The sequence below is a fragment of the Thunnus thynnus genome, chromosome 23 (genome assembly GCF_963924715.1).
Source record: "Thunnus thynnus chromosome 23, fThuThy2.1, whole genome shotgun sequence".
NCBI lineage: Eukaryota > Metazoa > Chordata > Actinopteri > Scombriformes > Scombridae > Thunnus > Thunnus thynnus.
Genome location: NC_089539.1, coordinates 8,105,576 through 8,117,896, shown reverse-complemented (window position 1 = coordinate 8,117,896; position 12,321 = coordinate 8,105,576). Strand labels below are relative to the sequence as shown.

The following is a 12,321-nucleotide window of genomic DNA, read 5'->3' as shown; positions in this document are numbered from 1 at the left end:
TTGGGTTTTGGACCATTTATCGAATTATAAGCAAGACATCTGTCATCATCCGTCACATTGAGTTTTAAAAATGTAGCTATGGAATTTTTCATCATTTTCTGACTTTTTATAGGCACAATTAATTGAGAATAAATGGCTGTATCCCCATATTGGGCTTCTTTGTGCTCTAGTGATGTCACTCTGAGCATGAGACACATTCGAGCAGCAGAGGGAAATACTACAGTACCCAGCAGCGTTAAGGAACTGTCAGAGTAGGCTGATATATCGGAGTCAATCCTTTAGAGCTGCTTGGGTTTAAAATAGACACAGAGTCAGCGCCGCCCTCTGCAGCCCGCAGCAGCTCCACGTCAGGCAGCGGCTCACTACAGGAAATTTAAACACAGAGTCGTTCACAACACAGACACACGCATCTTCCCGCACCAAGGTCACCGCGCCGGCAGCCTGCACGGGACGCACACACACCTTCATTCTTAAAAGGTAAAGTAATAGTTAATGCCTGTTTATCGCTGACGGCTGACCGGTGATCAGGAGGATTAACCGAGCTCTCGGCGTTTATGGGACGCCACACTATGCAGAGATGCGATATCAAGAGCAAGGCTTAGGCTGTGTGAGTGTCTCTGCTGGATGTTTGAATACATTTGTGTTGCGTTCAGGAGCATTTGGAAAGAGGTGGAAATCCCTTTTGCGCTGCCATGAGGCCAATTCCCTCCTGGAGGAAAATCAGTTACATAAAATATTAATTGGAGCTATTTTTTGGAGCCACTCTGACTCTGTGCGCCGGTTTAGCCCATGTGGGCCCTTGGCATTTAGACTGGTTTCATCCGGTCCTTGTCCTTACATCAACAGCATCATATGATTAGGCTGCAGTGCTGAGGAGTCACTCTGCTGTGACTGCATCACCTTATCAGCTCTAGTTTTTCTAATGGGGGTCCAACTTTCCTTAGGACAGGTCACAGTCTATTATTAGAATATGCAAGGATTTGATGGAGTTTTATTTCCAAGAATTTTTTGGCACTAGCAGAGGATGTTTCACCCCTGGTCAGCTGTTGAGCTGTAAAAATAACTTCACAACGCTGCTGGTTAAATCTGGCAAGTGTTTACAGTGTTCTTGCACTGTAAACTTGATTGAACCATTAAACACTAAGCAGTTAATCAGGTAACAATCACTTGTTGAAATTGATTACATAAACTGATATCAGTTTTCATTTGCCTCTTGTGGAACCACTTTGCTGTGGAAGTGACAGTCACTTTAAAAGTAAATAGTCCTTCATCTGAGTCTATTTATTCTAAATGAAAACAGCAGAACAGTAAGAAGAACTTGCAATAAGATTTAAGTGACCTTGGAGGAAAAAAAAAATAACCTAGAGGCTGATAGAGGTTGGGATGATGGTACTTTCCCCCCACTTTTATTACATAAAAAGCCCACAAATTGAAAATGTGTTTCAGTTAAAGGAATAAATTGACATTTTGGGAAATATTCTTATTTGATTTCTGGCTGAGAGTTAGATGAGAAGATTGATACCACTCTTATCTGTATGCTAAATGTGAAACTACAGCAGCTGGTTAGCTTAGCTTAGCATAAAAGTGGAAACAGCTAGCTTTGCTCTCTCTGAAGCAAACAAAATCCACCAATTAACACCTCTAAATCTCACAAATTAACACTGTATATATCATCTATTTAAACCATACTCAAAGCAGACACATTGTAGTTTTACACAGGGGTTATATGCTGGACTATTGCTTGGCCAGGCGCACTCACTTGGAAATGAAAAAATATTTCCTAAAATGTCCAATGAAGGAATGTCCAGTGGTAAAAGACTGTTACTGGATGACTGTGACTACATTTTCATGCACAAAATATTCTGGGTTTTGCCCTTATTCCAAAAAAAAAGGCAATATTCCTACTAAGCTGCTTACATGGCTAATGAAAATGAATATTCCACTAATGTTCCTGTTTACATGCTTAGGGTTTCAGTTTCAGGGTTCCGCTGGGAACGGAGCAGGCAGTGAGGTAAACCAATCAGGTGAAAAACATTGGTGAGCTGCTGCCTGACATTTATAAGTGATATTGATATGACTGATATTATAAATTTACAGTTACAGGCACATCCAGTATCTAGGTTGTTCCATGATGTTTACTACTCTGCTGAGTTGTCACCGTCAGTCAGGATAATAACCAAACCCCTCTGTCCCTGGCGTGGAGAAGGTACATTTTGTTTTTCCAGCCCACCCTGAACAGCTCTCCACTCTCCTCTCATTCCTTTCCCGTCTTCCTTCCTGCTCCAGTATATGTCATTTTGCCTGTGCAGGAGAAAACAGGCAAGAAGGCCGTGTGCCGCAAACTGAGGTAAAAAAACCCAATTGAGATGCATATTCTGAATGTGCTGTATACATGTCCAAAGAATGCTCCTAAAACCTGAATAATACTGGCATATCCCACATGTCTTAATCGGAAAATGCTACAATTGGAATACGGTCGAATTTGTAATATCTAAATGGAATATGCTGTTTGCATGACCTGTATCAAATTAAGAATATCGTCGTATTTGGAATAATAGTGCAATATTTGTGTGCATGTAAACGTACCCAATGAGTGCATCTTGGAACAAAAATTGTTTTGTTTTCAGTACATTTTGGAAGATATTCAATAGATGACTGTCAGTTTGTGAAGAAGCTGTGACTATTTAAATCTTCTGGTTTAAGCCTTTAGGCAGAAATATTTGTTCAGTGAAGGTCTTGCTCTTACTGGCCTTTTGGTCTTTCTTGTTCTTTCACCTTGCTCATAAGGTGAGACAGGCACATTTTTTCTTTCTGTTCTGTTTTTTTCTTGTTTCAAAATGATGACTTGCATGAAGCTTCACTCAAGGTATTTCTAGGTACATTACAGTGTCAAACTTTTTCTGACTGACCAAGATACTGGTCTCTTTACTCAGGTGTTAATGGTTGACATCTTTGTGTAATTAAGCATTGTTGGCACGGTTGTACTCAGATTTATGCTCTTGTGTGGATATGAATATATTTTTGTGGGCGTTTTTTTTTTTTTTTTTTAAAGTTTGGATTAGGTTTCAAGATCAAGACTTCTTTCCATGTTCCCTGGGGGAAGTTTGTTGTGGATACAAGTCTGCTGTGTGTAAACAATACCACCTGATACACAACAAGGCACCATTCTCCACATTAAAAACATATGCAAACTAAGTGCAATGATTTATTTTTGATAACTATAAACCTATAAATAAAATTGAAAATGTCAGGTGCTGCATGTTGCATTTTTAAACATCCAGATTATTTTTTCAAAAATACCGTTTTGAAGTCTAAGACAGAGATGACTGTCAACCTTTAGTACACTCATAAAGATTGTAACAAACTCCAAGCTCTGTTTCCTCTGGAAGAACAGCTCCCTCCTCTTGTTAAGTCAAAATCAATCCAGCAGAATTCCCTCCAAATCTGACACCATGTCTCACAGGGTGAATAATTGAAATTAAATACTTTTTTTTTTTTTTTTTTTTTACTGTGTCAAGGATTTTATCCAATGAAATGGGGGCATTAGCCTGATGTTTTCTACCCTGTATCTTTAATCTATGTCCTGTTTTATGCTGCTGCATTAACTTGATTTCACATTGCATCATTCAGTTTAATTTGGAAATTGCGGGGAATATGAAAGTAATGTATACTTATGTTTCTTATGGAAAAACAAACCACTTTTAAAGCAATTGACAAGGTGTTCAAGCACTCTGCCACCCAGAGGATCATCTGTCAATGAGCCAGTGTGTGTGTGTATTTTGATAATGACGTTTCTGCAGATGTTGTTTCCTTCTGTTTAGCGGAAACTAAAACAATTCTGACTTATTAACTGGGCTGGGACTGAGTGTGTGTGACATTCATCACTGCAATTTAATCTCCACAATCTGCATATACTCTGTTAAATGGTAGTTGTATGATATTTAAAGATACCATGTAGACACATTTTAAGACATGTAAAAAGAGCAATATCATTGCTTTGAATAATGATTTGTGTCTGATATGTTTTTTCTCACAAAAAAAGTTCAAATCCAGAATGAAAACTCCAAAGAAAAAGAAAAAAAAGCTTCCAGAATCTATGAATATGCACATATTTTTCATTTCAAAAGTAACATGTGAAACAGGAGATGCGTCTGTGCACTGAAGTTTTCAACTTTCCACACCACACTTGTGTGTATTGAATATTGGACAGCAGTTGGCTTCTGAACTAGTTGTGATGTCACAAATCATTCTTGTAGGTACACTCCTTAAAGTGAGATCTAAGATAAGCACACAGAGAAACTTTCCCCCTTCAGCAGATGAATCTGAACAGCCTTGAAGTGTCAAATTCTGCACATACATCATTCTGCACAGTGCAGAAGAAGAGCACATTTTTGAGTTTTCAGGGGGTTTTAACTCAATTTCCTCGATAGATCAATATCAGTGTCTTTGCCACATGTCAAGCTGGAGGTGAAAAAAAAAGATGTGACATAAATGAGTGACTCTGACCTTCATTATGTGATCAGAGGTGTAGAGAAGAGTGGGAGCTTTTGATTGGGTGTTGAAAGTGGGTGTTGTCGGCCCACATGGAAAGGTGAAGTGGATAGACTTCGAAGCATGCTTTTATGTACCGCTGCGTAAATATACCCTGCTGTCATTAAATGAAATCCAAAAAATAAACACACAGAGGAAGCAGCTTTGCAGGTTGAGAGATTTTGTTTTGTGTTGGCAGAGGTTTGCCATCCATTTTTAGTTTTGTTGTCTTCCAGCTGCGACGGAAATTTATAGGACAACTGACAAGTTTTTTTAACCATGGTTCGTCCCCAGGAGTTAGCTCAAGGGCTTCAAAGTGTTAGAGGTTTACAATTGAGTAGAAAGGGTATTATAGTCTTAGTATATTTTATGGGAAGACCCCCTGCCTGATGGCCTTTTTGATCAGAAAGCAGCTTTCAGAGGAAGCCATTGTTTCTATGTTATTTTTCCCGTTTGTTGGTGTGCAAGACCAAGGGCAAATGTATTTACAGGATCACTGTAGTGATTAGATGTCATGTTGATAACAGGAAAGAAATGTGTAGTTCAGTCAACATTAAGAGAGTTGCTGACTGGGTTAATGATGAACTATTTCTAAAACAAAGTGAGTAGTACAACTCTGAGGTTACCTTAGAGCTAATCTTGCGTTGCCATAACTTTAAGTCTCATGAGACTTGGGTGGAGTGGGTGGGAGGGTGTGAGGGTCATGCTGGCAGACGCTGATTGTAAAGGTCAACTGTCCTTTTGTTGAAGTGTGTCATGGCTTACAGCACCCGTTTATCTGAATGACATTTAAATATTTCTGCTGTTCAAGGTCTAACAACAAATAGTATGTATGCTGTAAAGGCAAAGATATACTATATCTTATACAGATTATACAGGATTGTGTTCTTGCCCATTAACTATGATTTAATCATGTTCCAGCACCTGTCAGTCAACTAACCTTGAGAAGCCCTTGATAATTGTTTCAACCATACAGGCCTTCACCAAAGCTATTAAGAAACAATTATTAAGAGACCTCTATCCAACCTTTGACCATCCCTGTAAGTGGGGAAAAAAAATCATTCCAGTCAGCAAATATGAAATCAAAGAAAGATTAAAAGAAAAATTGAGTTTTTTTCTTTTGAGTGTTGGCTTTACTGTACTTTTCTTTCTTCTGCTTTAATGGGCTTTAGATGCTGTCTCAATGAAGTCTAACCATGTAAATACCCAATTCTCTCAAAATTTATTTTACTTAATTTACTTAAGAATATGCACAATGTAAACATGATATGAACAGGAATATTAAAGGTATTGAAACTGGATTTTGGGGCCTTTGGGGCGTTGTGTCGATCCATTTGGTGCATGTTAATTGAAGCCCATAACTCACACTGGACATACTGGGATGTGCCAGTTCTGGGGAAAATAATATTCATAAAACTGCTGCTGTTCTGAAGATTTGACACTGGTAAATATAGCAGTGGTGTATCCATAAACAACATCTGTGCTGGGTTAATACTGCTGGTGTGTCGGCTTACATGGTAAATAATATGTTCATGTTGTTGACGTGTGTCATAAGCCGGGGGACTGTGTTGCCCTTTAGTTGTTGCTTGTCCCACCTCAGCTGAACCCAGACTTCCCTATTTGACCAATCCATTGGATTTTGATTGTAAAGATTGTAGGGCTGCAACTGATAATTATTTTCATTATTGATTAATCTGTCGATAATTTTCTCAGTTCATCATCGATTAGTTGTTTGATCTATAAAATGGTGAAACATGCCCAGGATGACGTCTTCACATCAACAGTTTCACATTTCACATTTTCAGAAGCTGGAATCTGAGAATTTGGACATTTGTTTTCTTAAATGAATCAAAACCATGAATCAATTATCAAAATAGTTGACAAATAATTTAACTAATCGATTAAATGACTAATCGTTGCAGCTGTAAACAAGTGTAAATCCAAATCCAAGCCTGTCACACCTGTATGTGAATGTTTTTCAAGACACTCACCTTGATAGTCAACCCCCCCATACACGCCTCCTGAAACTCACCTGAAATACAACACTGTGGTCTGAGCCTGGCCCTTGTTGTGAAGTAAACCTGAGATCCTGTGTCTGTCCTTTCTACAAAGAATGTAGTTTCCTTAGGCTTTCTGCCAAGCTAGTAAGTGATGTCCTTGTAGGAGACAGACACACATTGTTGTACTGCAGTCAAGTACTATGTAACCCAGTCTGATGAGCTCTTGCCAGTTGGATGATTTGATTATAGAAACGCTATTTTGGTTCCTGCAGTCCCGCCGTCTCATTGCTGCTCACTTCCCAAGCTCTGTCGCTTGAATCGCCTCATCAAGGTGAGGGCAACAGGTCATCTCAAGTACATGCAGAGGACACTGGACTGAAACAAATTGTATGCTCAGCTCCGCAAGGCACAAGGACAAGGGTCTCTTTGTGTATGTATGTGTGGTTTCTAACATACTAGTCTGTAGCTGCTGAACTTTGACCTTCCTGTGGAGAAAAAGAAGAATTTCCTTACAAGGATCAATAAAGTTTTATTATTACCTGACACCTCGACAATCAATTCCTTCTGGTTGCAGATTTGGGTTAATCTAACCTGCCCAAAATAGACTTTAGACAAGTCTATTTTTATTTATTATTTTAAATAGACAAGCATTAACAAACTCTTTCCTGTGGGTACACCCAGAGGTGAGGCTGCTAATGAACCAATATATGATGTGATGATAGTGTTTTAATAAACCCTTCAGAACACACTGGCTGTGAACGCAGCCTGTCAGTCACCCTGCTGTCAGCTACTTTGAAAGCAAGAAGGAAGTGTTGACATTGTAATGACAGGACGGTGACTTTGCTTTGTTTGACTACTTATGTACTTATATGGTTGATCATAAACCAAATTCGTCAAGCTTGGCTGAAAGTCTAATTTTATCACACCATAGCTGCTCTTTTATGGTCAATCTGTTTGGAGCTTCATATTCAAACCCATCAACTTAAGCAGCTTATGAGTTGTGAGGCTCCTTCGTGCAATGTCGTCACGTTCAATCAATCAAAACCAGTATCTACACTGAGGGCTGCTGCGGACAGTCTGTAATCTGATTAGCATGGATTAGACCCACTGTATGGAACTCTGGAAAAAAGGCATAATCGCTAACTTTGATTAAAGTGGCAATGCAATGGATATACAGAGAGGATTATATTTCTGTTCACAAGGCACAACCGCAAGATGTTTTGTTGGTATTCAGGCAACCACCTAGTTAAAATCAGGTGTAATCACCAACACAAATGTGTGTCAGTGTTACAGTATAATGTTTTGACATTACAAAGACCCAAACAAAACTTGATGTTTGCAAATGAATAATGAATGCTTCCCTTATTGTTGGTTAAAGCTGGCACTGGTTTGCAGCAATTCCAAAAAAATCATAACCTCAATCAGTTTTATTCAACATTTTTAATATAGATATATATATTTTTCTATATTATAGTTTTCTTCTTTGAAAGATAGTGATTTTAGGAGATTCCAGTTGTGGCACAAAGTTTAAAAGATTAGTAGAATATTTAAAGCTGTACAAATCAATATTTTTATAGTAATAATGGATTAAACAGTTAAAGGTGCACTGTGTAAATGTCATGGCATCTAGTGGAACAGACTTGGCAGAAATGGAATACAATATTCATAAGTATGTTTTAACTAGTGTGTAATCACCTGAAAATAAGAATCATCATGTTTTTGTTGGTGTAGTCTAGCTAGCAACAGTAGTTGGTGTAGACCAAAAACAACTATTAGACCTACATTCGTCAGGTGGGCAGAAACCGAAATGAATGCTAATGTTTTGTGTCTGCTGGATGTGTGACCCTGTGTCTAGACAGCGTGTCAGATGCGTTTTTCACGCACACATCACACGCAACACATACGCTCTCATTGTAATCTATGCAGCTGTCCACACAGGCTCCATGCAGGCTCATGTCTCAGCCGCGTCTAACGGGCGTAACCACGACCTGAAGTGTTCATTTATGCTTCAAGTCTTTTCTCCTCCATTTTATGTACATCACTACAGTCATATGTATTGGGCTCTGAGCACTTCCACCACGTGGGTGACCTACGCTCAACATTGCACCTAAAGGCCTCAAGTGTAGACACACGGATGGAGCACTTGCTGCTGCTGCTGCTGCTGCTCTGCTGACATGCTGCTCAAAAGTTAAAAGGCCATTGTTACCAGCTTTATAAGAAACATAACATGAAAATGAATTTTCTGGTGGCACTCTGCAGCCACCATAAAGCCGGTGACCATTACTTTTATTATCAAATATTTATTATCAAATAAATAATAATATTATTGATTCCCTTTTTACCTCATTACTTCAATCTCTATAAATCTCTCTGGTGATAAATTTATTTCTGTTTTGTAAAATGTGGCCAGTGCATTATTAGCGCAGTAGTGAGTCATCCTACTAATGGCTTCCTGTTGACACTTCGAGCAGAACTCATCAACAGAACAATATCGCAATCTGATCTGGGGAGAGCAGCAACAAGGAACATCATTATATGTTGATAGCTGATGGTTATGGGTCATTTACAGACACTCTGAACACTGAAGTTTAGCTTCCATTTCCCTTGTAAGTCTTTGATATCCTTAAATTAAGTTTGCTGCTGTAAAATGTCAATTCCATTAAGACTACCCAGTGCTGTTTCCTGTGGATTAACTGTGGAATAGCGCCCCCAGGAGGTGATGGGAATTCATTGTGCTCCTTGTAGACAATTGGGGCGGTCTACAATTGTTTGTTTTTTTTAAATAATCTTTTCCTGGTCACTTTTACATGGTCTTGTGATTTCTGTGCTGAAGGAGATAGGGACTGAAGCTCCAAAGCACTTTTGTTTTGCATTTACAGAATTCAACTTGCCCTTATTGCTGCCACAGATAGTGCTAGATAGCCAATTAATTCAGCAAGAATCTTTCTAAATGCAAAATATTCATATATTCATACGCTGGATTCCATTACAAGGGAAAAACAATGGGTTTGTTTGAAAAAATAACTTGCTGTATAAATTTGATAGGAGATAACGCTTAGAGTAATGACTCAAAAGTGTAAACCGATGTGTATATTACGGGATGTCAAGTGGCCTTGCTGAGCCATCACCAAGAAGGCACAGCTATGTTTTTTGTTTACCACCACGTCAATTTTTACAGATCAAACACTAAGAGCAAGCCTCCTTATGATGATGATCATATAGTCTACTGTAGTCTACTTCTACATTAGAAGACAGATGGCTGCCCACCTAGAGCCTAGTTCTGCTCGAGGTTCCTTCCAGTTAAAGGGAAGTTTTTTCTTGCTGCTGTCACCAAGTGCTTGCTCATGGGGGAATGTTGGGTTGACGAATATGGTCTAGACCTGCTCTATGTGAAAAGTGCCCTAAGATGATTTCTCCTGTGATTTGGCTCTATATGAATTAAACTGACTTGACGTGGTTAGCCAGGGTAAGGAATTTGTGTGCATATTTTTGCCCGTTTTTCAAGTTGTGTCACTGGGTGTTTCAACCTACTCTTTGTTCTACTAGCTGTTGCAATCACTGGTTGTAATTATATTAAAGCCACACATGCAGTGAACCTGTTTAGCTTTGTTAATATCCACAGCTCATTCTGCCATGCAAACATGAGGAAACATGTTGATTCTTCCACAGGCTGTTCATTTATGTGCACATGCTGCATTCTCCCAAACTGGTTGCCAACATCTCAGTATGCCATAATCTAATTATACAGCTGTAAATTATTCCTGGCTGATTAGTAAGGTGATGCTAATGAGGTTGGACAGAGCTGAAACATCACAGCTACCTGTTTTTTCCTCTGTGATGTGTCTGTGAATGTGTGTGTGTTTCCACATGTCAGGATGCTTGTAAAAATCAACAGAGTCAGGTGTGGCTGTAGACATTTGCTTCTGTTTGGGGTTTTTTTGGGGTTTTTTTTACACATAATTAGGGTGTGTTTGCTTTGTATACACCAGCACCTGATTTTTAGTGCAATTGTGGTTCTACCAGTATACAGCCTTAAATCTGTTTCCATTACTGCCTGGGGGCTGGTGGGTGTTCACAAGGTGAGTACTGGGCGAGGCAGGTCTGGTCTCTCAGGTATGGTGAGTGCATGTCCTCTACAACGGATCATTAAACCTTGTGTGTGAGTGTGTGTGTGTGTGTGTGACCAAGTGTTTGCACATGCCTTCTCCAGGATACGGATCTGATACGGACCTGCTGGTATGTCCTTCTCCCTTACGTGTCACATTACTGCTGGCAGTTAATGTAAATGACAGAAAGGACAAAGCTTTTGACCTCTTTTATAATCCCACAGCCGTCTGTATACTGTCAATATGAGCTGCACCTGGGTATTTTATATATCGTCCCTTTTTAGTGTATAGACTTTTTTTCTATATACTAACGACTGCTCACTTTGAGGTAAATGTATTTCAAACCTTTAAGTCCCAAAGGACTTTAGAGAGACGGAGAAAAAGCCCGCCTAGATCTGGCTAATCAATAATCAATCACAGAGGAAAATGAAGTCATACATTATGTAAGAAAGAAAACACTAGGAGGCAAAAAAACATAAGGATCTTGTTGGTAGGTTTTCTTCGCTGCATGTTTTAATTTCCTCTCCATTTTTTCCATTTTCTGTCATTGCAGTGAACAATCAGTGTTGAGGTGGGCCAACGATGCCGCCCCCAGCCACAAGTCCCCCTGCCGTGCCCCCACCAGACGGCGGTTGGGGGTGGGCTGTGGTGCTCGGATCTTTCATTTCTATAGGCTTCTCGTACGCTTTCCCCAAGGCCATCACAGTCTTCTTCAAGGACATCCAGATAATCTTCGATGCCTCCTACAGTCAGATCGCATGGATCTCCTCCATCATGCTTGCGGTCATGTATGCTGCAGGTGAGCCATCGGTTGGTTTTATCTTAATCTAAAACTAAAATTTGGATTCTCCTCACTTTTTGTTAAAGGAAGTATATAATATAATCATACTGCTGCTACTTTTCATAATTTTTCATTTTACATTTTTGGACATATTTGTTTGAACAGCATCTAATAGCCTCAAGCTTTAGGTAGCAGTTGACTCATTGGAGGGCTAGCTATCAACTTCTGACTGGAGCATCTCTTAGCCCTATATAGCCTACACACATTTTCAAGAAGCACACATAGTGTTGGTTTTCACCCATTAGTCTCTTAAGCTGACTGTCCTTTTAAAATATTCACCATTTGGGAGAACTCACGCTGTTAAGTTTGTGTTTCAGTCACAAAGAGGACGCTAGCAAGCAAGGCTAATTAGCCTCCACTCTTAAAATGGAAGTGAGTAAGCCTTGCTTGCTAACATGTTATTTCAACACCTAAGTCTCTTTTGTTAATCTTCTACATATTCAGTTTTGTGTTTGTCTCACATTATACACAGTTGGGAGGGGTGATAGGCGGTCTAGCAAGCATCAGTTAGCATGTAGGGAACGACCAGAGTTTCAAAAGTCACAGCAAAGGGTAGTCCTGTAACCTCAGCACTCTCTACGTTACCACATAATTCCAATAATGACATAGAGTAACGCGCAGAGTAACGCAAAGAGCCTCAGAGTATCACACAGAGTATCGCACGGAGTAACATATGGAGTAAGGTACAGAGTAACAAACAGATACTGGACCAGCTAAATAACAATATTGACATGGTCAACTAAAAACTAACTAAAAATTCACACCCACACAAATGGGGGCGCTGTCAATGCATAAAGACAAATACAATTTTTATTCCTTCTTTTTGGTAATCTGAAACACCAAG

General features: G+C 39.4%; 1 protein-coding gene across 2 annotated transcripts in view; it reads left to right on the top strand.

Annotated features, from left to right (window-relative positions):
* Positions 1-316: 316 nt before the first annotated feature.
* LOC137176247 (monocarboxylate transporter 2-like) overlaps positions 317-12,321 on the top strand; it is a 29,770-nt gene continuing 17,765 nt past the window's right edge. The window contains exons 1-2 of one of the 2 annotated variants that reach the window (XM_067582429.1): positions 317-477; positions 11,190-11,435. In XM_067582429.1, coding sequence (XP_067438530.1) covers positions 11,219-11,435 — 217 coding nt within the window. In that variant the 5' untranslated portion in view covers positions 317-477; positions 11,190-11,218. Of the gene's footprint in view, positions 478-2,158; positions 2,348-11,189; positions 11,436-12,321 lie in introns of those variants that run through there. The other variant, XM_067582430.1, reaches the window with a different exon arrangement.